Source organism: Podarcis tiliguerta, assembly GCF_965153285.1.
Source record: "Podarcis tiliguerta genome assembly, chromosome: 8".
NCBI lineage: Eukaryota > Metazoa > Chordata > Lepidosauria > Squamata > Lacertidae > Podarcis > Podarcis tiliguerta.
In genome coordinates this window covers 61,829,778-61,857,310 of record NC_139541.1, presented here as the reverse complement: position 1 = coordinate 61,857,310, position 27,533 = coordinate 61,829,778, and the positions used below count along the sequence as shown (strand labels likewise).

Sequence of the window (27,533 nt, the reverse complement as noted above, 5' to 3'; positions counted from 1 at the left end):
AAAGCACATCAAAGTGCAAGTAGATAAATAGGTACCACTCCGGCGGGAAGGTAAACGGCGTTTCCGTGTGCTGCTCTGGTTTGCCAGAAGCAGCTTAGTCATGCTGGCCACATGACCCGGAAACTGTATGCTGGCTCCCTCGGCCAATAAAGCGAGATGAGCCCAGCCCACCCCACAACCCACCCCACAACCCAACTCAACCCAACAACTCAACTCAACCCAACCCACAACCCAGCCCAACCCGACAACTCAACCCAACCCACAACCCAACCCAACCCACAACCCAACCCAACCCAACAACTCAACTCAACTCAACTCAACCCAACCCACAACCCAACCACTCAGCCGCAACCCCAGAGTCTGTCACAATTGGACCTAATGGTCAGAGATCCCTTTACCTTTACCTTTATACCACTTGAACAGCCATGGCTTCCCTAGGATGGTCTGTTTATTTGGTTGTAAGTTGCTTTGGGTTGCCCTGGGCAAGATAAAGTGTCCAACAAATTTAATAATAAATAATAATAATAATAATAATAATAATAATAATACAACAACAGAACTGTAATTTGTTTATTGGGCTGGGCTGGGAATTGTAGCTCTGTGAGAAGTCTCCTTTCAGCATCCTTAAACTACAGTTCCCAGGATTCTTTGCAGGGGGGATGCCATGACTGTTAAAGTGACACGTGAGTTTTTAAAATGCATGACATGGATGTGAACATACAGGATTTTTTTTTGGAAATTAGAGCTTGTTTGGTGACAGATATTTTCAGAGGGGGAAGTGTGTGGGGGTAGTAGTAAGAGTCCTTTCTGAAGAGGACACACAAAAGCAAAGGAAGCTGTGTTAGTCTATGGGGTGGGCAGGGGGAAAGAATCTAAAATTCACTCATGGTCAGGCAACAATTTAGGACTAGCCAAAGTGTCACAGAACAATGAGCTGCATTTTTCAGAAAACTTAATCTGGCTGGATGTTAAGCAAAGCAGGGCTGAGAGAGGAGGGGAAACAGTTTAATGAAAAACAGAGCAAGTAGAATGAGGGCTGAATTTCACACACCCCTCCACAAATGCTGCTGACCCAGTTTGCCTCCCTGTCTCACCGTGGCTGTTTTAAAAGCAGTTGAGAGGTGCAATCATGGATTTATTTTATTTTGCATTTATTTTGACTCTTGGACACTTCTCAACACCAGGGGGCAGGTGTGGAGGATTAGTCATCTAAATGTGTATTTATTTAACAGACTTTAGAAGCTTCTTTATTGTATAAACCTACAGGCAGTTTACATAAAATATACATTAAAATTATCAATAAAAGTCCAAAGTTAAAATGAAGCTAACCTAAAGAAACGAACAAAAATTAGAATATCAATAAAGCCAACAGTTAAAAACATGCATTATAAAATAAAACTGCATGTTAAAATACACACTGACCTTACGTATCTGTGTAGACTTGCCTAAATAACAAAAAAAATAGCAGTTAAAAAAGTCAGAACTTTTCCTATAAAGCAAGGCATAATCTCCTTGTGCCATGCCACCCATGGCTCAATACCAGAAGGCCATGAGAAATTAAAGCATTTTTAGAAGTGTGGGTTAAAGTCCTAGGCTTGTATATCGTCTAATTCAGGAGTCAGGACCATTTCCCAGCACAAATGGTTTCCTCATGGGGAACCATGGAGGAGGTGCATGCCAGTCGTGGGTGGGGCAAAATGTCTTGGATCAGCTCAATTCTTTCATTTATTTGGGCTATTTATAGCCCACTTTTCAGCAGAGACTCTCAGAGTAGCATACAATAGGAGAATAATCACAATTTATAAGCAATAAAATATGGAAATAATAAAAACTGGGGGAAAAACAAGACACAGCTGAGTGATACAATAAGGTAAAACGGCAACATTTAAAACCCCAAACACGTAAAAGGCCTGGGAAAAGAAAAAAGGGTTTCAATGGCATCATCACTAACAAGAACCACCAAGGCTGGTTCAAGGCATGCCTCTTGGGAGTTATTTCCAGAGTTAGTGGCTACGTAGACACCATACATTTAAAACACATTTTCACCAAAGAACCCTGGAAACAGTAGTTTACCCTTTACAGAGTTGCCATTCCCAGTGTCCTTTAAAAAAACAAACAAACTACAATTCCCAGAATTCTTTGGGGGAAGTCAAGTCATGTGCTTTAAATGTGTGTTAAATAGGTACAGTAATACCTCTGGTTACGAACCGTCCTCCTTGTGAACGCTTCGGGTTACGAGCTCTGCTAACCTGGAAGTAGGTCTCCTGGTTGCAAACTTTGCTCTGGGATGCGCGCGCAGCAGGACGCCCCATTAGCAAAGTGCACCTCAGGTTAAGAACAGTTTCCGGATAAGAATGGACCTCCGGAACGAATTAAGTTCGTAACCCGAGGTACCACTGTATATGGCGTGTACGCAGTCAGCAGGCTTCCATCCTGCCTCTTACTCACAGACTGGCGGGGCAGCCGTGACCCCAACATTTAGGCTGGTTGTGTCGGCAAAGACTCTCTCTTAAAACAAAGGGTGTAGCTCATCGCTGGGAAGAACGCAAACTGCCTGTTGGGGCTTGGTGAGCAGAGGGCGTTGTGCTGACCAGCTGCCACCATTTCCCTCAGGATGATGGCCTCCACTAGCACAGCAGCCCTGACAGGATCAGGCTCTCCCTCCTCCAGCTGGTCGGCATGCGGGCTGAAGTCAAAGCGGTCAATCATGTCGTTGAAATGGCAGAGCTGGGCAGGCGAGCAGTTGGCACACGGGTTAAGCGGGCAATACCCCCGCCGGTGCACCTCCAGGCTAACCCAGTGGATGTAGGTCTTGCGGCAGCGGGGGCAGTGGTGTAGGCGCTGGTGATCATGGAGGCGCTGGTGGAGTTTGAGGTGGGTGTGCTGGGTGAAACGGCTGTGGCATAGGCAGCATGCATAAGCCTTGATCCCAGAGTGCAGGCGGAGATGGGTTTTGAGGTTGCTGGTACTGCTGAAGCGTTTGGGGCAGACCTAGGGGAGAGATTGGTTTCTTGTTAGCCCAGGCACCGGTGCATTATGGGAAGGAGAAAGCCCTAGACTGGCTCATCTGTGCTTAATTTCCAGAACGATGCGGTTCATATTAAGCCTTGAGCTTGCTCCTTTACTTGTCAAACATTAGTTCAGAAATCTCTGAACTATACCTGAAAGTACTGCCCACATGCCAGGTGAACTGAATTTCAATTTCGGCTAGAACTATGAATGATTTCTAGTTCATCTTCAAGTTTATTCTCTTACATGTGGTTTCCCCCTCTCTCTCGTTAGACTCTTTGGGCCTTTAAACTTAAAGATCATAATCACTGGGAAAAGGAGATTAAACCATCTACATTCCACTGCATGTATATTTTGATGTTCCCTTAGTCTTCTTAAGCATACAGTGGTACAAACGCTTCAGGTTACAGACTCCGCTAACCCGGAAGTAGTTCCTCAGGTTAAGAACTTTACTTCAGGATGAGAATAGAAGTTGCGTGGCGGCAGTGCAGTAGCAGCGGGAGGCCCCATTAGCTAAAGTGGTACCTCAGTTTAAGAACAGTTTCAGGTTAAGAATGGACCTCCAGAACAAATTAAGTTCTTAACAAGAGGTACCACTGTATTTTATACTTCAGTGTAGCGACTTATAACATTCTGAATGCAGGGGGGGAAATGAGCAAGGATTATTTGGATCAACTTGAATTGACCTGTGAATTGAACTGCTTTGTTTTGTCATGAACGTTCTCTTTTGGACATGTTGATTTTGAACTAGTTTCTTTTTAAAGTTTCCAAGCTCTGAGTAAAGTGTAATTCAGCAGTGCCTTTCCTTGTGGCCATACGAAGAAATAAGGCCCACATGACTTTAATTAGAAGCTTTCTCCTTTTGGTTTCTAGTCCTAATTGCTTACAAATTCAGTGTGGCCCCAATGAATCACTGGTGAATTGCATGATAATTTGTAGGTTTCTATTGCCTGCTGAGACTTTTATTTCCTGCTGCACTGTGATGCAACCAAAGCCGTGTACAAATATAGAGCTTTTAAAAAAGCCATGGATACAGTAAATCAAATTAAAATGCAACACACAAATACAACAATCACATATGATGAAATAATTAAGGAAGTCTGAAATGTGAAGAAAGATTTGGCATCCATTTCTTACACTTAGATATTGAAATATTAATATGCCTAATAAACCAATCATAAAATTAAGTATGATTTGATGGCCTGTGTGAAAGTGAACCAGCTGGACACTATCCCAGGCCCTGGCCCTAGAATCTACCAACTGTGTTTCCCGTAATGAGGGACCAGAGAACAGCTTCCCTCTCCATATTTCCAACCTTATGGTTTGGACAAATTCATATTGACTATTGGGAGAAGGAGAAAAAACTTATCCCGCTCCACTCCATGTATAAATTTATATCACTATAACTTTCCTCCTTAAGCACCATTTCCCCCCAGAGCCCCAAACGCTGTAACCTTTCCATACACACATATCTCCAAGGGGCCAAATGGTCTCCCCCCCCCCCACTTCACCTGGCCTTTTAATGAGGAAAGAAAAGTGCCACCTACCAGGCACTTGTGTGGCTTCTTGCCTGTGTGCACCAGATGGTGTTTCTGCAGGTGAGCCAGCTGGGTGAAACGTTTTTTACAGACCTGACACTGAAAAGGCTTCTCGCCACTGTGCACTCTCAGGTGGACCTGTAGGAGGAGGACAGTTCAGCGTGAGCTTGGAAGGGATGGGAAAAGGGGTGCCTAAAAGGGTGTCTTTAAGAAAGAGAGACATAGAGAAGGGAACAAAAGCATTCAGTTGTGGTTTGGAACAGAAGAAGCTGCTTTAATACTGAATTGGACCAGTGGCACATCTAGCTGACAGGCAGCGGCTGGCCAGGGTTTTAGGCAGGGAACATTCCCAGCCCTACCTAGCAATGCCTCGGATTTGAACCTGGGATCTTGGGCAAACAGGGCAGATCGCCTGCGACTGAGTTATGTGTCTTCCCCCAAAAGAAGAGCAAACTTGAAGACAAAGAATCTCCATCTGCAATGAAGGGCATGCCACTCCCAGTGCATCAGGAAGGAGTGCAAATAAAGAAAAATGCTATTATTCCGCACCATTTTGAAGTTCCCTTCCTTTTTTCAGCCAAAACCCATCTACCAAGCTGGTCTCCACTAACAGAGAATCTAAGGGTAGTCACAATGTGAAATTCAGTAAGGTATACTCAGGGCCGGATTTAAGTTTGATGAGGCCCTAAGCTACTGAAGTTAATGGGGCCCTTTATATGTCCAGCTGTCCTTTGTCAACAACAAATTGTCACTGTTTTTTGTGTTGAATATATGCTATATGGTAATTAAATGGACCTGATAGGTATCTAAAGCTATTTGAACATAATTTTATTTGTTTTTTATCTTATAGTTTGGAAATGTACATCCAGGTTTTTCCCTTTAATTTTTTTGGGGGCCCCCAAGAGAGTGGGGCCCTAAGCTGTTTAACTTGTACGTAAATCTGGCACTGGGTATACTGAGCACACACCTGAGTGAACCCTTACTACACCCACCCACCCACCCACCCACACCCCTAGCATATTACTGGGCTATGTCTGCAACCCCATCTCATAATTCTGACCCCAAAATAAAATTCTGCAGCCATAGTCAAACACAGTGTCACAATGTAAAGTCCAGTGTTAACACAGGTACAGACACCTAGACTGCAACTGCACGTGGGTTGAGCAAGTGTCTAGGGCGGGTGCGCAGCTGGGTACAAACTGGTACTTGCCAGCTGTTTGCAAATGCTATTTAGTCACCATGCCCAGACCTTCAGGAAACAGATCTAGGTCATCATGTAGGGTGTGGAGAGAGGATTAGACAATTCTGGATGGGGAGGATAATTGGTAGGAATTTGTTCTCAGTTGGATGTCTCCAGATGTACCTTGAGATTAGAAAGCTGCCCAAAGGTCTTGGAGCAGATATGGCACTCGTATTTGATTTTGCCATTCTTCTTCCCCAGAGGGTATGTCGCAGACTTGCTGCTTTCCTGGGAATCTGGTGGGTTGGTCTTTGGCGTACTGAGGTTGATGGTCTCATCCTGGCAGGCAAGCTGGGAGGGAGTTTTCAGCTGCTGAACTACGGAGCCACGTGAAATGGCAGGGTGCCCTTGGTCAGAGTCCAGAAATGAGAAGATTCTGGTGTGGAGGGAAGGGAAATGATTTGGTGGTTTCTGGTCCACTTGTTTTCCATGTGGCAAGATGGGAGGGAAGACAGCTTGAGACATCCCCGGAGAGGGAGGTCGCCTTTTCCCCAGGGAAGACAACTTTAGGGATGTGATTTCTCTAGGACCTGTTAGCGGCAATTCAAATGGAAATGAGAAGGTCTGAGGGGCCAGTAGAGATGTGGGGTGGTGGGCAGCTGAGGTGTTGCAGGCATAGTGATAAGCCTGGGGTAGGTTGCTCCTTGGCTGGCACTCTGAGCAGGAGGAAGACGGTTTACTGAGATGAAGCGGAATTTCCCTCCAGAGCGAGGTAGTTGCGTTGTATGGGTAGCAACTGGGGCCATACTGTCTCTCTGGGCCCATGTCTCTTTGGCTTGGAAGACCAGGCTTCTCAGAAGCAACTTCTTCCTTGGATGCATTCTGGGGAAAGTTAAGCTTTGTGGCCTGTTCTTGCATGCTCCCAGGGGTCTGTGCCTTTGAATCCACTTTTTGGTTTTCTGCTGTCTTCCTTGGCGGCATGTCTTGTTCTAGCTCTTCAACATCAATTATCTCTTCCTCATCCTTGTCTATCTTTGTGTAAATAGCTGTGCATTTTTGGTCATCTTTGGAGGCATTCTGTGGTGGTCTACTGACTTTCTTAGGGAAGGGCTGCACCAGGAAATCCCTTGAGATTAGATACTCTGCAAAGTAAGAAGCAAATCTACTTTTAATTGTTGCTCTTTATCTTGAAACGCATTAATTTTTACTTAGAGAAATGAAATACAACAGTAACAAAAAAAATCTGACAAACTTTAAATATATCTTCCACAATCATCACCTCTTTTTTTAAAAAAGGAAAGAAATGAAGAATGTCAAATATATATTTTTAAAACCTCTTTTCAGATTCTATGAGACAAACTAGTTCTGAGTAAAGATGGATTAATAGTTTCCCCAATCTTAAATCCAGTGCTTCACTTTGCCACATCAGATTGCAATATAAAAAGTCCTTTTGAAAATCCATCAGCAGTTTGGTTCCAGTGCCTCAGACATTTTTGTTTGCAATTTTTCCGAAGGCACACATTTTTGCAAAGCAATTTATCCTAATAGAATGCATTTTGCATGTTCTTTTCCCTAACATATGTATTTTTTATGCACACTTTACCCTAGTATATGCACTTTGTACACATCACTTGGCTGGGGAAAAGTGAATTACAAAATTCAGAGAAGTGCACAGAGAAGGAAAACTACATTTCACCTGACATACTGAGAACTGCAAATCAAAAATGCACATAAAATTGATTTTCTCCTCTGTCGCTATATCTGAGTCTGTTTCTCAAAAATGAACTTTTTCCATCTCAGCATATGTAGCTGGGTGATGGGGAGTAGGAGGCGATTTATGTGTTTCTGCTGCTGGTCCTGGAACAAAATGGCCCTTGCCTGAATTGTTGCTGTTCAAACTATTGACAAGTGTGGTGTTCACCACCTGCAGTGCCCTCACCTGGTTTAGTTGCCAGCTCCCCTGAGAGCAAGCTTTGGAATTCTCTAGGTACCCCATGCATGTACCAAACCAAAAGTTCAGCTCCAGCCAAGATGGGTGTTATGGTATAGAAATAGATCTCCAGGTTGCACTGACAAGCCATTAAGTTCTGGGCTGGGTGGGTGGGAGCCGGATTCACATAGCACATCCAGTTACTGCAGTTGGGGTCATTCACGTCAAGGATGTGGTAGAGCTCTCCTTTTGCAGAGAGAACCTGGAGGAGGGGAAAGAGAAAGAAGATCTTGGTAATTGCTGGCATACATATATTTTAACGGGGGGCCAATTATTCTGTGTTCCTCTCTCCCAACAGTCTTAATACTTCCTTGAGCCTCATCCATTTAAGGCTGCCGTCTCCTCCTAGACTCCATCTTGCGACTGATTAAAAGCAAACTTCGGTGGCTTAAACATCAAGCCAGCTTTTCCCTTTCTCCCCACACCCCTGCTTTTCACCAAGCAGCTTAATAAAGAGAACTCAGAAGCTTACTCCCCATTTTGTGATGTTTTGCTTCTTCCTAACCAAAGTGTTGCCCATCCAAGTACAGAAAGGGGCTGCTCCTTGATCAAAATTGGGTTACAATATCTTAAGTGTCCAGATACGTAGCAAACAGACAAACAAATAACTTTTAAAAATACATTGTAGATTTTATCTGGCCAAAAGGGGCCATTGTGTCTTTTGCAGCTGTTACTCACCCTCCAGTAGTGCTTCTGATCCATGTTTTTGGGCATATTCTCTCTGGTGTAGATCTTCCCAACCAGCGGCCCAAAGCGTGTTCCTTGCGGGATATACTCTCTGCTGATCACAGCTATTACCTACAGAAGCACCAAAACTATGTCAGTTCAAGTTAGGCCTGAGTCTTCATGTCCTTCATTTGTACCTGCTAATATTTGGCTGATTTTATAAACACGTATTTTATGGCAGGAGAGACTCATGCACATGAGCACACAAAGAGAAACCAGGAACATAATATTTTAGACTTGTAATGTAATGCTCCAGAAACCTAAATCTATTAACACCTCTGCATGGTGGAAGAAGAGTTCCCTTGTAAGAAAGGTAAAGGTAAAGGACCCCTGGACTGTTAAGTCCAGTCAAAGGCGACTCTGGGGTTGCAGCGTTCATCTCACTTTCAGGCCAAGGGAGCCGGCGTTTGTCCACAGACAGCTTTCCAAGTCATGTGGCCAGCATGACTTCCCACCACAGTGGTACCTATTTATCTACTTGCACTGGGATGCAAGTATCTACTCTGCATGGGACATGGGTGGCACTGTGGTCTAAACCACTGAGCCTCTTGGGGTGAGCTCCCATTGCTTTATCTCAGTTCCTGCCAATCTAGCAGGTTGAAAGTTCCCTTGTACAATTGATTGTACTGGTCTCCCAGGTCCTGCGCTATCACTGTAACCACTGCACCATGCTGGCTCTCTTTTTGTCAACCTCCCTGACCTGACCGAGACAGAAGAAGCAAAGCTGATGGAGGGGTCATGGCTAAGTGGTAAAGCACCCCTGCTCTGCGTGCAGAAAGCCCCAGTTTCAAACCCCAGGTAGAGCTGGGAAAAGACCCTTGTGTTGAAACTACAGAGAGCCACTACCAATCAGCGTTGACAATAAGCCGACTCATTATAATGTAGGGTTTTGTTGTGCATACCTACTTCTAATCCCACTTCCTTTCCACAGCACATCTATGCTATAGGTCCCATCTGCACTATACATTTAAAGCAGTACCGTACAACTTTTAACAGTAACGGTTTCTCAAAAAAACACACAACCTCTTGGGAACTGTAGTCTCTTAAGGGTGCTTAGAGATGTGAGGAAACTCCTATTCCTTCCCAGAGCTATGATTCCCTGGGAAGAGGGACTTCCAGTTAAGCCACTTCAAAAAAGAAATTTGCACCCTGTATGGATTCTAAAAATCCATGTATTACCCTCTGCATAGATTGCTTAACCAATATAAAACCTGCCCTCTTTTTTTCTCCAGCTTCTGCTTCCCCCTAGTGGCTTCTTAAGGTTGTGAACATAGCCAAATGCCATTTCTCTGTGTTTGGAGACAATGCGGTTGGGGTTGGTCGGTTTTAAGAATCACAGGCGGGAAAACACACACCTCTGCATTGCAGCCTTGGCAGGGGTGGGGACAGGGAGGGCTCCATGTTTCCTTTTGCCCAGCCTTCGCTGACAGGGTGCCCTCTAAATGTTTTGGACTACAACTCCCATCAGCTCTAGACAGCATGTGCTGGTTGGCCAAGGCTGCTCTTGTGAGGGTTTTTTTTTTAAATCAGCAAACCGCAGCATCACAAAGAGCAGCAAGTATGCAGGGAAGGCAAGACAAAATCCTGAGAAAGATTTCCATGCCTTCCTGGTTGGGCACCTGAATTCAGGTTCAAGACAGGTGTAATATCTGCAGAGCTCTGAGGAGCCCTCACAGCCTTCAGTAAAAAGAAGCAGTCTACTGTATCCACAAATACAGTGGGGAATTGTGGGGGGTGATTTATGAGAACCCCATTTGACAAATTGTTGGCATGCATGGATCAGGAAAAGCAGGCTTTGGAGGAGGCCAGTTGCCCAGTGTCCTGTGTTGTCACCAACACACCTCTCCCCAATCCCCAGAACACATTTGCAACCATTTAAAAACTGTTTGAAGCTCCTTCTAATATGGAGGAAAACACAGGCATATAAATCTGATAGTGCTTGCAAAAAAAACCCCAGTGCATTTGAAAGCATAGCAATAAAATCATCACCTTCATAATTACCAGTGCTTGCAAGAATATAGGTTATTGCAAGCACCAATGACAAGCTGTGCTGTGTCTTGGCCTGTGTGGTTGGATTTTAAACCACGTGGGCAGGGGAAAATGGGTCACCCAAGATCATTGCAATGTCAGGTGATTAACAGGTAAGTTGCGCACCCCTGGTGTAAATGGAAAAGTGTGGTAATATGAAAGAAAGAAAAAGGTGTGCTGGGCCCGGGTGTAACCCGTGAAACGCAGTCCAGGACTGGTCCAGAATCCAAAGGTTCCACTGGGAGTCAGTCCGACAGGGCCGAGGCAGGACATGAGGCAGGAAACCAGGCAAGGACAGGTACAGGATCTCAGGCAGGATCTAGTATACAGCAATGTTGCTTCCGCAACCTGGGGCGGGGTCCGACAGCCTTTTATCTTTGTTGGGGTAGCGGCCGGTCCTGATCCCCCGGCGACTCACCTCCCTGTTTCACCCAAAGGCGAGCACTCCTCCTGCGAGCACTCAGGTCTCTCCTTCTCTCAGACCTTAGTCTCTGCAGCTCGGGAGACGTTGGTGGGTTACTAGACCCAGGGGCCGCCTCAGCCTCCCCTGACCAAACCAGTAGTGGAGCAGCTGTGATGGCCCAGCTGAAGACAATGAGGTAATCCCTGCATCTGGAGCCAGAGCAGGCTCAAGCCCCTGACTCGGCCCAGCTGGTGCTTGTTGCAGGGGAACCTGTGCAGACTGGGACTCTTCAGGTTCAGGCCCCAGACTTGGTTCAGATGATGCCTGAGGCAAAGGATCCGGTGCAGACTGAGTCACCTCTGGTTCCGAGTCCGAGCCTGAGTCCCAGGCCATCACAAAAGGCACCTTATACATAGATCATTTGTCCATCTAACTTGGTGTTGTCTACACTGACTGGCAGCAGCTCTCCAGGGCTTCAGACAGGGAGGAGCACAGAAAGAAGAAACACAATGGTGCACCTTCATCAGCACAACCGAACGCAGCTGCAAAAAACATGTCTCTCCCGTATCAGTCTTTACAGCCACTGCAGGAACTCCTGTTTGACTTCACCCCCAAAGGCACATTCCTCCATTGTCTCCTGAGAGAGGCGGATGCCAGCCAACCAGGAGATGTCAGGGAGTGGACCTGGGACCTTCTGCATGCAACGCACTTGCTCTGCTACTGAGCTCTGGCTCTCCCGAAGGGGTAGCTTGCCTGGAGCATGCAGACTGAAGTGAGACTCACACTGCCTGATCTGCTGCTAGCATGCAAAGCTGGGCTCAAGCTGCGGGTGAGGAACCCACTTGTGACCCCTCCTTAAATACCACACCACCCTTCCCCTCTCACATACTTTGGCGAGAGGAAGCTGGGTGTGCAGAGAGGCTGTTAACTCTGCATCTCATATGCCTACAGTCAATTCCACAACGCTTGGAGCCCTCTTTCCTTTCCAGCAGTCATAGTCAGAAAAAGATGACAACTGTGCAAGGAGCACCTGCTAAAGATTCGGAAACCTAGGCGAAGGGATTTTCAGACACGGTTCTTCTGCCAGTCCTGTGAAGACCTGCCACAGTCTGTACCCATTCAGGGCTGGGGCTGGGGAAATGGTAGAGGCTGGCAGTGGTGCAGACCAGGTCACAGAGGATGGTCAGACCGAAGCTGGCCAGGTGGGTGGGCGGGAGGGAGGCCGGGATGTAGCTGGAAGAGAATGAGGAGGGATTGCTTTGTCTCTTGCAAGGATGGGTGAATATGTCAGTTATGATTTCTCTCAGTTGCTCATTTGTATAAGTTCAGTTCTCCAAATTTCCACATCAGTTTGTGATGTGTGTGTATTTAAAAAAGTTATTGTAAAAATTCATCAGCATTTTTTTTGCGAGTTTCCCCTATTATATGCATTTTATATGCAATTTAACACAATACACACATTTTTGCAAAACAAGCTCCCTTAATATGATGCGTTTTTGGATGCTGTTTTCACTAATCAGCGTTTTTACTTTGTACACTGGTTCCTATACTTCTCTCTCCCCTACCCCACAGACAATCTGAAAATCCCTGAGGGTCTAGGCAGGCCACTTAATAATCTTTCTGCCTGTTGTAGCAATTGTAGGGGTGCTGTATGATTTCTCATTGTATTTTTACAAAGATGCCATGGAACTACCTGAATGAAGCAGTCATCCATGGAACACAGTTTGGGAACCCCTACTCTGGTATTTGCATTTTTGCATACATTATTTGGCAGGAGAACTGCCCTTGCACAGTTTGAAAAAGTGTGCATCGCAAAGGATGGCTGCATTTCAGTTTGCAGATTGTTTTGGAATTAGGTAGGTTTGCGAACTGAATCGAATTCCATCCCCATCCCGTGTCGCTTGGGGTGTGCGGACAGAGGAAGGGGTGCAAATCAGTCCGGGAGACCATACAATGAAAGGTCCGCCCTGCTGGGCTGGCCACTGGCATTACCTCATTGTTGCTGTTGCGCTGGAAGGCCAGGTTCCGGGGCAAAGAGGCCTGTGCTCGCGGAAGGTTGGCGTGTGGTTCGTACAGCTGGTCCTTCACAATGTAGGTACATTGATCCTCAAAACCCTCCTCTCTCCATGGAATGCTGGTCTCTTCCTTCATCCTTCTCCTCTCAATCCAGCCACGGGATGGGGAACAGAACCTGGCACAAGAGTGAAGGATTTTATTTGTTTGTTGGTTTCACAGGGATACAAAGCTAAGTCTAGGTACCAGGGGGATCTGTGACAATTCCTGGAATCACTTATTCCCGGAGGCGTACCTAGGGTCCCTTGTACCCTTGGTAAGGAGCTGTACTGGAGAAACTCCTGCCCCCCAAAAAGAATCTGAGAAACAGGCGAGGTTGTCTGAACAGGAGGAACGAGCCTCCTTGGGGCTAGATGGGGACACCCATGCTGCTCTCTGCCTGGAAGATGCTCCAAAGACCCCTTTCCATCATTATCATCAGCAGCAGCAGCTGGAAATCCTGGCAGATTCCCTATTCAGGCAAAGCAGGTGCTGGCAAGGTGGCTGCAGGTTCAGGAGGACTCCAATGTCTGAGAGGTGATTTTTGTGGGAGGAAGGGAAAGGAGAATGTTAGCCACTTTGAGACTCCTTCGGGTAGTGATAAAGCGGGATATCAAATCCAAACTCTGCCTCTTCTTCCTCTGTGCAAGCAAAATCAGGATGAATTTCCTAAGTCAGCAGGTTAGCTGGGAGTGACCCACCTTCACAAATGGATATTTGTTGCTTGCTCTGCCTTTTGCAGGTTCTGAAGGTATATCTGTCCAAGTGGCGCTGAGCTACTGATCCCCCGTGTTTACATAGGAAGAGCATATGAACAGGTAAGTTGCGTCCATCCTAACTGCAGGTGCACTTCTGTACTGTTGTGATAAATGCAACCCAAGAACTGCTGCTTTATCTAATTAAATCTTGCTCTCATTCATGATTTTGGACCGGTTGCATGAGCAGTTTTGGAAACTAGGGCTGGGCCGGCGCTATTATTTAGGCAGAGCAAGGCAGCTGCCTCAGGTGGCAGATGCTGGTGTCTGTGGACTCTGGCAATGAGGTGCTGGAGGGGACAGAGTTTTGGCTGCTCCACAGCTGGCTCAGCACCCCCTAGGCCAGCCTGCTGATTTCAGGTACTGTACAGTGGAGGACACTGTGGCATTTTGGGGTCCACCTCAGGTGCCAAAATGTCTGGGGCTGGCTTTGTTTAAAGGTACAGTGTGTACAACGCCCAGTTCCCACTCCTACTACACATGTGGGGAGCTCCTGCTGCTGGTGTAATTTGGGGCAGGGTGGCTGAGTGACAAACCACTGGACGGGCTCCAGTGCTGAGGCCCAGGCCTACTGATGGTCCCTGGTCCGCAGTTTGATAAACACTGTTTCAATTCATAAACCAGTAACAAAAAATAGGGGGGAATCTTATCCTATCCTAGAGGCAGACTACAATTATACCCCTTCTGCAAGGATGTTTTTTTGTTTAGTAACTTTTTTTAACCAACTCCTGTTCTTATGCCTCTAACAAACTGGTCTACTGCTATTAGCAGGTGGTTATATTTATTGCCATGCCCTGAAAAGCTTATTCTGCTGATTTTTCCTCCTCAGGGTTACTTTTAAAGGAACAGGAGCAGTCCATGCCATTTATTTATTTATTTGGGTCACTTGGCAATCTTAACCTTACATCTAGTTTAGCATGTGCTTAGAGGCATGCTTGCAGTTCCCTAGTGATAAAAGTAGCAGTTTCCCCCATAGTACAACAACAAAAATTTGTTAACCAGTTCATTTATTACAAAACTGGATTTTGTTTTCAGTTCATTTCTTACACAAGGACTTCCATTTCTATAGCCCTACTATTACTAGGAAGCAGAGTGTAGCTGAATCTCATCCATTCTGACAAAAGCTCTGTGAGAAGGGCAGGCCATCTAACAATTCCCATTTCACAGATTGGAGGACTGAGGCAGAGAGACTGTGGTTTGCCCCATGACAGTGTGAGTTACAAGCTAAGCTGGCATATCAGCTCTGCTGTTCTATGAAAGTGGAGGCAAAGTGTTGTCCACTGGGCTGCTTTGGTCCTCATTTACAGTGGGAGTGCGCAGATTGCTAAACATGCACACCTCCTGCCTCCCAAGACAGAGATGAAAAATGTGCACTTACTTTGAATTGCCTTTTTCTGGTGTGGCTGCAGGGAGGAGTCCATGGTGGCCCTGCCTGGCCTCCCGCTCTCACCATTCCATTCCCATCACTTCCCAGGACCACCACCACCAGCAGATGATTCTGACAGTATGTTTTTGCAAACACACTTTGCAAGGATATCACGTGGCAGGGGATTACAGGGGATTAGCTGGAGATGGTTCCTGTTTCGCCCAGCAGAAAAAGCGGGTCCAGATGGAGGATTTGGTAGCCCCTCTACTTAGAAGGCTAAGATAATGTTAACGGCAGCAGCCTCAGCAGGAGGGATGCCCTGACCCCGGCATGAACCAGGAGGTGGCCTGTTGAGGTTTTGTCTGACCCACTTGGTGGAAATTAGCATTGCCCATCAGCCAACTCATCCAAGAATGAAACGTTTTCAGTTTGAATGAAAATCAAGATGAAATTAAAGCTTCCTGACCAACCAAAGCTTGCTCGGAGCTACTGGTCATGGCTATATTTTCTAACAGTAGTAAATATGCTTAGCATTTTTAGAGCTCCGCAGGAGGAGGAATTGATTGTTAAATCACTGAGAATTGTAGCTCTGTGATGAGAATAGAGGCCTCCTAACAACTCGGACACGACTAAACAACAACAAAACAACTCTCAGCAGCTTTAACAAACTAGACTTCCCAGGATTATATAGGGGGAAGCAGTGACTGTTCAAAGTGGCATGATACTGCTTGGAATGCACTGTTTCCCATTTCCTCTATGAGTGGTAGGTGCTTTTCAAAACTCAGATTACTGGATCCAACTTTTACCCAGATCCCTTGGGAGAGTGAAGTTTTTAGGCAGGTCTTTTCTCTCTTTCTGTCTCTCTGTTTGGGGTGGAGTAGGAAACTGATCTGAGGAAGGGGGGAGGAAAGTGCCCACTTGAAATTCCAAATGTGCCCACAGGCCAACATCATCATCATTATTATTATATTATTAAGATTAGTATACATTTGCTGGCACTTGGGGTTGAGAGATAGGTTCAAACATTTTCAAGCAGACAGTGCCCCCCAGAGAACCTTGGGTACTGCTGTTTGTTAAGGGTGCTGGGAATTGTAGCTCTGTGAGGGGTAAACTACAGTCCCCAGGATTGTTTTGGAGGAAGCTGTGTGCTTTAAAATTTGATTTAAATGTATGCTGAGGGTGTGGCAAGAGTGACTGGCCCAAGATCCACCTGTGGTTCTGTGGTTAGGTAGAGATCCGCACCCAGGTCTCCCTTGTCCTAGCTTGACACTATAACCCAGGCATAGGCAAACTTGGCTCTCCAGATGTTTTGGGACTACAACTCCCATCATCCCTAGCTAACAGGACCAGTGGTCAGGGATGATGGGAATTGCAGTCTCAAAACATCTGGAGGGTCGAGTTTGCCTATGCCTGCTATAACCAATATGTTTAATTCCTGGTGCAGAAGTACCTAGAAATCACTGGTCTCTCTGTGGGTGCTGAGAAAGAGACAGAACAGTATAACTACCCTCGAAGGAATTGCTCTTTTGATGTGGGAATTGCTAGAGAACCCCACAGCAAAGAACATCTACAAACTCTGAGGCCGTCAAGTGTTTTCATGCCTAAAATGTTATACAACAACAAAAGAGAGTCCTCATCATTTCCCACTCCCCATCTGTGGTGTCAGCTAAGAGGTCTGAGGTAGTTTCTTTTTTACTACTCAGGAGTCAGCCAGCCCTCCAGCACTTTCGTTGAAAATGGCTAAGCAGCAGCAGCAAGGTTTGCATTCAACACAAAGCATGATGAGGACTAAATAAATATGTAACATTTCCAGTAAAAGATTGGGGCAGAGGGGTGGGGGTACGAGGTGGAGAAAAGTGTGACAGTAGCTTGCAGGCTTCTGGGCAGTGTTGAGCGAAGTGTTGAGGAAAAGCTTAACAGAGAAAGTAACTACTCACCAGGACAGTGCCTCAAATGTTCCTAGAATAAAAATAATACTGTTTAGCAGACCTCAAACATTCAAAATCATCTCACATACATGGTCTGAGTCATTTTAGGCCTACTGTTAAACAGAGTGAGGCAGCCCTCTCAGGCAACTGATTTGTGGGTTAGGGTTAAAGGGGCAGCAAATTGTTATCTGTTTGATGGACTATTATTACAATTATTATTTTGTGAGATTTCCTGTCTGAGGTGCCAAATTAACTTGACTAGCTTTGCATACTATTAGGGATGGGGCAGAAATGTTACTTTGTTTGCATTTTAATGAGAAACTACCTAATTTGCATTCTCAAACAAGTACATGAACCAAAGAACCGCTATCCAATGAAATTCTTTGTTTTCCAAATCTTGTGGTGCAGTTCTCCAACCAATCAATGTGTGCAACAATCCATATAACTGGGCGAAATTGTACATAAAAATGCATATATGTGTGGAAATAACATTCAAAGCTGCTTTATATTAAGGGAAATTGCTTGCCAGAATGTGTGTATTAGTCAAGACTGCATACAAAAATGTGGTTTTTAAAAAGAGAAATCAACAATAAAATGCTGATAGATGTTCCTGATGTTTTTTTCTTCTTAAAAAAACCCATTCTTGCAAATTGCTGCAGAAATGAATTTAAGATTGAAAAAAATGGGAAACGGAGAGAAACTGCCCTATACCTGGAGGTCTCGGGGTGAATAAAAGCAAAATATAAAACCACAAAATACATAATCAAAATAAAAATACCAACCCAATAACCCCCCCAACCCACATTTTAAAAGGGCATAGGATGTCAATCAAATCAACCAAAGGCCTGGTTAAGAAGGAACGTTTTTGCCTGGCTCCTAAAGGTATATGATGACGGCACCAGGCAAACTTCCCTGGGGAAAGCATTCCACAGACGGGGAGCCACTGCAGAGAAGGCCCGTTCTCGTGTGGCCACCCTCCAGACCTCTCAAGCTGGAGGCACACGAAGGAGGGTCTCAGAAGATGATCTCACGGTCTGGGTAGGTTCATATGGAAAGAGGCAGCCCTTGAGATATTGCGGTTCTGAGCCATTTAAGACTTTATAGGTCAAAACCAGCACTTTGAATTGGGTCCGGAAACTAACTGGTAGCCAGTGCAGTCGGACCAGGATTGGGGTAATATGCTCAAACCGTCTTGTTCCAGTGAGCAACCTGGCCACTGAATTCTGCCCTAGCTGAAGTTTCTGAACCATCTTCAGAGACAGCCCTACGTATAACACATTGCAGTAATCTAACCTTCAGGTTACTAGAGCATAGACAGTAGTTAGTAGTTATCCCTGTCCAGATAGGGGTGTAGCTGGGCCACCAACCAAAGCTGATGGAAGGCACTCCGGGCCACTGAGGCAACCTGAACCACAAGCGACAGCAAAGGATCCAGGAGTACCCCCAAGCTACGAACCTCCTCCTTCCTTCAGAGGATGTGTAACCCCATCAAGAGCAGGCGATCTCCCATCCATCCAGTCTAGAGAACCAGCCACTAACAGTGCCTCAGTCTTATCTGGATTGGGTTTCAGTTTGTTGTCTCTCATCCAGTCCATTACTGAGGCAAGACACTGGTCCAGCACTTCCACTGCCTCAACTGCAGATGTAAAGGAGAAATAGAGCTGACATCAGCATACTGCTGACAATGTACTCCAAACCTCTGGATAACCCCACCCACCAGTTTCATGTAGATGTTAAACAACATAGGGAATAGGATTGAGTCCTGTTGAACCCCACATTGAAGGTTCCACTGGAACCACCACAAAGTGATGCCAGCCACCCCTAGTTTGGACAGTCGCTCCCAAAGGATACCATGGTCAATGGTATTGAAAGCTGCTGAGAGGTCGGGGAGAATTAACAGGGACATGTTTCCCTTGTCTCTCTCTTGACAGAGGTCATCATACAGGCTGACAAAGCATATATTGTTTTTGCCAAAACCAGGCCTAAATCCTGATTGAAATGGATCCAGAAAATCAGTTCCTTCCAAAAGTGCCTGGACCTGGTCTGTGACCATTCACTCTAGAACCTTGCTTAGGAAAGGGAGATTAGCAACTGGCCGGTAGTTAGTTAGGTTTTCTGAATGCAGGGAAGGTTTCTTAAGGAGTGGTTTTACCACTGCCTCCTTCAAACAGACGGGGACCACCCCCTCCCATAAAGAGGCATTGATCACCTCCCTGGCCCAGCCAGCTGTTCCCTCCCTGCTGGTTTTTATCAGCCAAGAGGGACAAGGGTCTAGAGTGCAAGTGGTCGCCCTGACTGATCCGAGCACCTTGTCCACATCCTCGAGCCTTACCAACCGAAACTCATCCAACACAACAGGACTAGACTGTGTGCTGAACACCCCATGAGATTCATCTGCTATAACAGCAGAATCAATGTCTTGGTGGATGCGAGCGATTTTGTCCTCAAAATGCTTTGCAAACAAGTCACAGTGAGCTACCATTGGTTCTACCACCTCCTTGGGGGCAGCCTGTAAAAGGCCCCATACAACCCGGAAAAGGTCTACTCCATACCAATTCAAATGTCTTGGGGTGGCAAGATGACCCCAAACAAAGCAACGTGCATTGTGCCGTGTCAGTAAAAGGACACTTGCCTGCTTCCCTGGGTTGGTATTTGTTTGAAAAACCACATGGGGCATTTTTCCACCTAGAGGGGCTAAAACTGGCTGGGACAAGAAAACACTCCAGCTGCAAAAATCAATAGATTTATCCCCTCCCCACTGTATTTTTCATTTACAGAATCAAAAATCTAAGTGGTAAGTGGCTGCAGTTTGGGGGAATTGAGGAAAACGGTACAAGAAACAATAAATTAAGAGAACTACGTTGTGGGTCTACTTCTGTGTAAATTCTACAGTGTGAACTGAGTGAATTCCATCCGCGTTTTCCTGGAAGGTGGTTTAAGACTGATTGTAACGAAGCAGAGATGGGGGAGAGATTTTTCCTATCTATTATGTTTATGGTATAGCAAATGAATTATTTTATATCAGTAGTTGAGGTAGATTTTCTTCCTAGTTTCAGAAATATCATTACTCATGTGATCATTATAGATTCCTAGAACCTCCATAATATTTACAGAACAAGATAGCTCCCACATCAGATGTCCTTTTTATTGTGCATTCATGACAATTTGTGCTTATGTTGGTATCGGGGTGGTAATATGTGATCCTTTCAACCCTGTTTGTCCCTGCAAATGCTTTGGGGTGGGCCTACTGCTTCCTGATCTTTTCTCTCTGGGGATTTTTCCACTAAAACTCCTCCCCAACTGCTTCTCTCTGTGCTGGGAAAAGATACAGGTAGCCACATCTCACAAGGTTTGATGTCTCATATTTGTAAGTGCTATTTTAATTTTAACATGTCAATATATTTAAAACTAATCCCAAAGGAAATACTACAGATACTACATTTCTCAAAAAGTCTAATGATATACTGTAAAGTTAAAAGGGAACTTACACTCTTTTATATCTCTTATCATATCAGTAGATAAATTCCATACTACATTCCCACCAACAATTAAAGCATTAAGAAAACTATATTTTCTGCATTATATATTTGTGTTTAGTTTGCTTTATTTCTCTGGCTACCTGTGTTCTCCTCACACCAGGAACGAATAGTAACTTTGAGGGTGTAGGGAACAATTTCCGTTAGGGAAATTGGGGGGGGGGAGTACAGGGAATGCTTTTAGGTCAGGGGTGGGTGACTTGCACCACTCCAAATGTTGCTGGACTCCAGTTCCTATCAGCACCAGTTGAAAAAGGCGTTGTGTGGACCAGTCAGTGCTGGGTTCAAATTCTGCTTCAGCTGTTCCATTGGGGGCTCTAGATAAGCCCCTGCCTCTTATACTACAATCTTATACCTTTCTACTCAGAAGTAAGTCCCACTGAGTTCAGTGGGGCTTACTCCCAGATGCTTGCTCCTTCGTTGCTCCAGATGCTCTCTCATTCTATAAAAACTGTGATTTTCACCTGCCTTTGCTGAGGGCTTATTGTGACAAATAATATTTTGCAAGATGAAGCCTTTTACACAAATTGTCACTCATCCCAACAGTTACGGATTAAAAAATTAAAGCAACCCCCCCCCGCCGCCGCCGCCCAAGAATCCTGGAAACTGTAGTTTGTTAAAGGTGCTGAGAATTGTGACACAGTGGGGAGTAAGATGCAGCTCCCAGGATTGTTAAAGATGGGGGTGCACTTTAAATGTATGGTGTATATACACAGCCTTGAAGTGTATGTTATGCCTTCAGAGAGTGTGGAATGGAAAGGGCTATGTGTGCAATACTGGCCATTTTTTGCCTGATTTGCTGCATTCCATTCCGTGCAAAAGTTGTGCATTCTGTTCTATTCATATATCTTTGTTTGATGTTCGGAGCTTTCTCCTGTGACAATGTGTCCCTCTCCCAACAGCAATAAATTTCCCCAGTGCTACACCATTGCCCTAGTGCGAGGTACCATCATTTCCCAACATGTCTTCACAGGTGATTGGTATCACTTTTAAAAAAGTTTTGAGTGTCTTTTTAACTCATCCAGCCTTGGAACCCTGGAATATGCCTTATACAGAGTCAGGACATTGGTCCTTCCAGCTCAGCTCTCGGTCCACCATAAATTGCCCTTTGGAAGCACCCTTTGTTCCTTATTTACTTATTTTTTTATTGCCATGCTTGCTTGTGTATTCTTAGCTGCCATGGATTGGTATTTATTTACAAAACAAAAGAGTTATGTCCAAAGTGGATCTTACTCAGAGTAAACCCACTGAAATTAATGGACATGACTAACTTCGGTCCAATAATTTTAAAAGGTCTACTCTGAGTAGAAATTGGTTGCCTACAGCCCATTATTTTTAAAATATTGTCTGCAGATCAAGCTGTTAATAAAGCCACAGGGAAACAGTTGGCAATCTATTTCTGAGCAATTAAAACAAATGAACTATCCCACCCATTTTATTTCCATTGTCCAGTTTCCATCTCCTTTACCTCCCCTCCCACCTTGCTCCTGGCCTGCAATTCCACATTTTTCTATTGCTACATGCAGTTTTTCTCTTTTTAAAATTGTTTCTATTTCCTTTCTTTTCAGTTTTGCAATTGGGGTGTTTGAACAATTTCAGTTACCCATGGCACTACTGTTTGGAGAAGACACCTATATATTTGGGGACAACAAAAAGTCTCAGCAACTCTTGAGGACACACCATAACATCTGAGGTGCTTCCACATGGCAGTTTATTGTAGACTGGATATTGGTCATAGGATACTGGTGGACAAAGATATCAGTTCTAATTCTCTGAGTTTCTCATTTTTCCGATCTTAAATGCAGTTCTCCACATTTTCACAACAATTTGCATTAAAAAAAAACAAGACAAAAAACCTTCATGAAGTTTCACCAGGATTTTTGTACAAATTTCTCCTAATAAACTTATTTCCATATGCAATTTTGACTAATGTACACATTTTCACAAGGCTTTCCCCCCTAATACAATGCATTTTATAATTTTATTTTTGTTGTGTATACATTTTTGTACACTTTACTTGGCAAGAGAACTGCATTGCAAAATTTGCAGAAGTGCGGGTTTTGAAGCACTGCTGTGTTACGGGTTGCATACTGTTTCTGAAAGCGCAAATGAGGCAGGTTCACTTTTAAATGCAAAATGATGTGACCTTCTCCCTCATTCCTAACTGCTCGTGCATGCAAGGTTTTTGTGGCAATGTTTTAGGATTTTCCATGGAAATCGTCAAATGGGAAAATAATGCAGGGCAGAATTTTGAAGAGGATATCATTGTGATCACTGCGCACAACATGCATGTGTGCACAGCACCAGGTCTGCAATAAATTGCCACCTACAAGGCCCCCACGACTCTTCAAATTCCGCCGAAACAAATGGCAAAGTGTGCCTATGATACCTTTGCCAAATGATACCTTGCCAAAGTACCCTTGTATTACAGCTGTTACAGCCCCTTGGCTTGTGAAGAGGTCATTCAGAAATCCAAACTTCCTATTCCTAAGAATATAAAATATGGCTATTTCTAATGGGATACCTGGATATAAAGGGAGAGCAAAGGAATGTTGCAAAATGACCCACCGAAAGAGTGAGGTAGGCACCAGAATGGAAAAGCCCTTTGCTTCCAGGGAGCTGGCAGGAGAACCAAAGATTGCCTACCTGGGTTTGGATTGCTGCTTCTTTATCTCTCAAGCCAAGAACCAGTTGTGAGAATGAAAGGGAATCCACTCTGATCTCCTTTTGGGCACGTTATGAATGATTCAGCTGAAGCAACAGGAAGTGTCCTTAATTCTTCGGTTCTTGCTATATGCTGAGAGGAAAGTCAAAGCCACTATACCACAAGGAGGAGGAGGAAGAAGAGAATATTCTCTGAGGTGCTTAGTTTCTAAGAAGAGGGGTGCCAGGGTTCAAGATAGGTTGGAAGCTACCTGTATGACACAGACACCCAGATGAACTGTATGACATAGACACTCAGATGAGACACAGCTGCCCCTGATGATTCATTGGTCCAAAGACATTCTTGCATACTTGGGGGCACTCTTTTTTTCTTCTTCACATTTGCATCCTATGCTTCAGTTCAGCACCTGGGCAGAAAACAGCTTCCAGGGGCTGGTTTGGACCCTGCCCTGATAATAAAATGCAAAAGACCAGCTCCGCTCCCCTTAAAACAAACACAAAAAGCTGCCCACTGTCCCTGGGCATCTCACTCACAGCAAGCACCGTGCTGTTTCACATCTTTACACTTCCAATGTGCGTAATTGTATCACAAGTCAACTTGTTAAAGAAACCAATGTACTCTTGGTCACTTACAGAGCTTTGGTTAAACTTTGCCAGGGGCAAACTAAGTCTTAGGTTAATCCTCAATTTGGGTTTGATGGGCACGGGATTGCTGCTTGTGGACACAAAATGAGGTAGTCACGTTTTGGTGGCAGGTAGAATTTACCATGAGACACAGAGCAGGCTCCAGGGATGGTCTCTGGATATTTGTTGGAGATCCAAGACTTCTAAAGGCTGTCGCCCCAGCCATGCTGTTATGTTCACTTTGAATGGAGCAGCCAAGATCATTAGGAGCAGTGTGGGAGAAATTTTAATTCATCTGTCTACTCCTGTGTGGATTTGCCTGACTCTACAGGTCAGCACTGGAGGCCATCTGCTCTATCTCTGTGTGGTTAGATGAGTAAGAAAGACAGGTCCTGTTTGGTGGTAGTGCCTAAATATGGAATGCCCTCTCAGTGGAGATCTGCCAGGCTCCCTCTTTGACTCCTCCAGACAACCTGTTTATTAATAATTCATCCTGATTTGCTTGCATAAAACTTGCATCAAGGTTATAGGATCAAGGAGCTGTTGTGGAAAGAGGGAGAGGGGATGGGGAGAAAGTAATCTAAAAGTGGGAGAGAGGTGGGTGGGGGAGATCCGAATGCCAGGCAATCCCACTTTCACTTCTTCATCTTCTTATTCCATGGCTGGAAATAAAGTCTTGGGTTATTGCAGGTCCAAAGCGGGACATGCGCAGCCCCATCTGCATTACAGGGCATGCAAGCTTCCTTTCTCCCCCTTGAATCTCCTCTACTTTTGTGAAATGTGATGTGGGCAACAAATGCCACACACACTTAACTCGGAGTAATTCCCACTGAACTCTGTTGCACTGTTAGGTCGCTTCCAGACAACCTGTTCAATGAACATCCAGCCTGGTTTGTTCCTGGAGAGATTAGACAACATCTTGCCCAACCGCTGTTACACCTTCCAGTGCCTTTTCCTAATGCTTTCTGTACCTGAAAATGTATTTGTTTCAGAAGAGCTCCAAACCCACTTTAATGGCGCAACCAGAATGTGCTGGGGAAGTAATTGAATCCCACACAAAAATATTGATAGGCTGGAAGATACCTTTAGCATGCAAAACCTTAGAAGCAGAGCCTTGCTACTTATCTTTGGAGTAAAGCTTTGTGTCTGAGGCTCACAGGAAACCCACAAGTGAGCAAGACATCATCTGAGGATCTCTGAGTTGAGGAACACCACAAAGAAAGTGTGGCACTGCTGAGGGGAGGGCGAGGGAGAGAAGGGAGAGAACAATTGATCAGCTTGAACTGGGGCATCTTTTTAAGGGAAGAGAGAATTCATGGGAATGACATCAGTAAAAGAGCCCCCAACCCGGTCCCCAAGGGAAGCCAAACCATTTACTAGAGGACTGAAAGTCAAGGGCTGATGCATAGAATCCTGGAGCTGGTTTCAAATTCCTGGAATCACAGATGACAGTGGGCACCTTCTGAGTTTTTCAGCCTTGATTCCAGTGCTTGCCAATAACATCTTGCTTACAGTGTGAAGCATGCGTCATCATAATAATTAGTAATAATATTTTTTTATTATTTATACCCCACCCATTTGGCTGGGTTTCCCCAGCCACTCTGGGACACAACATATAAACACATAGTAATACAGTCTTGCTGCATCATTCTGATGCCAATTCTTGCGTTCTTCTGTCTCTTCTTTCCACCCACTTTCATGGTGCTCTCTGCAACAGGTCATTTTGTTGTGTGTTAGGGCCTGCCCCACTTGTAAAATGCTCCTCCTGTACAATGGGAGCAAATGCTCATTTCTCCAGCCAGGTAGAGGTTTGTTTTTTGAGCAACCAGCAAAGTGCTGGTTTGGACCTTTATGAACCTATCTAGACCCTTAAGCCTTCCTCTGAGGACTTCTCCATGTTCCTTTTCTGAAGGAGGGCTCAGAGGATGGTGACAAGCGAGAGGGCCTTTTCAGTTGTGGCTCCCCACCTGTCAAAGATCTCCCCAGTAAGGTTCGCTTGGCACAGTCATGAACTGGCAGGACAATGGGGGGAGGAAGAGGATCCCAGCAAGGGGTGTAGCCAGGACTGAGATACACTGGGGCAAGCAGTGGGTGGGGAAGGAGAGGTTGGTGCCCTATGTAGGGCATTCTAGGAGGCAGAGACAGGCAAGGGCCCACAACCCAGCTCCCTAGTTGGCCAGGTAGAGCAGGGGTAGGCAACCTAATGCCCGGGGGCTGGATGTGGCCTAATCACCTTCTAAATCCGGCCCGCAGACGGTGCGGGAATCAGCGTGTTTTTACATGAGTAGAATGTGTCCTTTTATTTAAAATGCATCTCTGGGGCATAGGAATTTGTTCATTATTCTCCCCCCAAAAATATAGTCCAGACCACCACATGGTCTGAGGGACGGTGGACCAGCCCACAGCTGAAAAAGGTTTCTGACCCCTGAGGTAGAGCTTGCAATCTCTGGGAGGAGGGGTGTGATTCCTCAGATGGAGCTAGCTTGGAACAGGTGTGGGTCACCTGCCTCATCAAGCCCAGATGCTGCAATCAGCATGCAAAGTACCAAAGGGAAGCGGTGCTATGTCTGCTCAACTGCCTACCTTGACTTAGATGCTCCTGGACCTCCACGGGACTGTGCTTCAGGGTTGACTCTGGACTGTATCCTGACTGCTGGACTTCAGACTTGAGTACTTGAATTGACCTTGAACCTCATTTTCTGACCTTTGGACTTTGCTTATGTGGATTGACCCTTAGACTTGGCCTACTGATTTACTGCCAGGTAGGCCAGCGGTCCAGGGCAGGCACCCAAATTGACACTGCCAGCTAAAGTTTTACTGTTTTACCAAGGCTTTTGATAGACGGAAATGATATTTTCTTATTAGCGTGCTTCCAGTCTTGCTGTGGTTGTTATGGGAGTATTGTTCTGTTTTTACAATACAATGTTTTATATTGTTACTGTGGTGTAAATCACTGGGAAACTGTCAGGTAACAAATGAATAGCACGTCTAATTAATAATAATGGTAATAGTGTTTGTGATAGTACTGGTATATCTGAAAACTATAGTGCATGTAGGAGTTGTGCCAATCTCATGATTCATTTCTGCATCTAGGGGCAAAGGAGCATAGCTTGAACTACCCCATATACTTGCCACTTCCTTGCAAGAGGCAGAAAATTTGTCTGGTTCTGCATATAATTTTACTGTCTGTCAATTGCCTGTTAATCCTTTGAAATCCATAAACCAAGCCTCCCTTCTCCTCCTGAAATTCCCTTCCCTTTATGTCATTAAGCAATAACAGTACTCCTTTTACTCTCAGGTGTTGGGATCCCTCCTCTCACATCCTAGGGTTGCTATACGTCTGAAATTTCCTGGACACATCTGGAATACTGCAGTCAGCAGCAGTTTGAAATATGGCAACCCTATCACACCAGTGCCTTTTCCTGATTCTCTTCTGTAGAGCAAAGCAAGACACTATTCTCAGGTGACGTTCTTCTTGGAAGGTGGGTGTACGAATTCATTTGATATAATGCATTTATTCCAGGTGTAGGGATGAGAGAGAAAAAACAAAGTCGGTTCACATTTAAAGCCGAACCTATCAAAGCCACACCTTCTGAAACTATATGAGAACCGAAACACAACCACCCTTCAAAATTCACACTTCTCTGAATTTTGTGATGCAGCTCCCCAACCAGGGGAAAGTGTGCATAAGGATGAATATATTAGTGAAAATAAACAAAAATGGAACATATTAG

General features: G+C 45.1%; 1 protein-coding gene and 2 long non-coding RNA genes across 11 annotated transcripts in view; 2 read left to right on the top strand and 1 right to left on the bottom strand.

Moving 5' to 3' along the window:
* LOC310684855 overlaps positions 1 to 22,811 on the top strand; it is a 34,747-nt gene extending 11,936 nt beyond the window's left edge. For 2 of the 6 annotated variants that reach the window (XR_014514881.1, XR_014514882.1), the window contains exons 2-4: positions 13,669 to 13,744; positions 21,414 to 21,484; positions 22,080 to 22,811. This is a non-coding gene — a long non-coding RNA (uncharacterized lncRNA). Of the gene's footprint in view, positions 1 to 5,891; positions 5,992 to 13,026; positions 13,464 to 13,668; positions 13,745 to 21,413; positions 21,485 to 22,079 lie in introns of those variants that run through there. The other 4 variants (XR_014514883.1, XR_014514884.1, XR_014514885.1 and 1 more) reach the window with 4 other exon arrangements.
* The window catches only part of LOC310684850, a 231,750-nt gene that overhangs the window by 168,164 nt on the left and 36,053 nt on the right, over positions 1 to 27,533 (top strand). The window lies entirely within an intron of this gene.
* ZNF683 (zinc finger protein 683) lies at positions 1,232 to 23,435 on the bottom strand. Of its 4 annotated transcripts, XM_083455177.1 has the most exons (8): positions 23,158 to 23,435; positions 16,985 to 17,006; positions 12,867 to 13,065; positions 8,396 to 8,515; positions 7,667 to 7,919; positions 5,911 to 6,869; positions 4,557 to 4,685; positions 1,232 to 2,991 (listed from the first exon to the last, which is right to left on the bottom strand). In XM_083455177.1, exons 3-8 carry the CDS (start codon positions 13,023 to 13,025, stop codon positions 2,479 to 2,481), a joined length of 2,133 nt encoding a protein of 710 aa, XP_083311303.1. In that variant the 5' UTR covers positions 13,026 to 13,065; positions 16,985 to 17,006; positions 23,158 to 23,435; the 3' UTR covers positions 1,232 to 2,478. The 4 variants fall into 4 exon arrangements, with proteins under 4 accessions (XP_083311303.1, XP_083311304.1, XP_083311305.1 ...); XM_083455178.1 differs by lacking the exon at positions 23,158 to 23,435 and having other exon boundaries at positions 16,985 to 17,556; XM_083455179.1 differs by lacking the exons at positions 16,985 to 17,006; positions 23,158 to 23,435 and adding an exon at positions 15,060 to 15,553.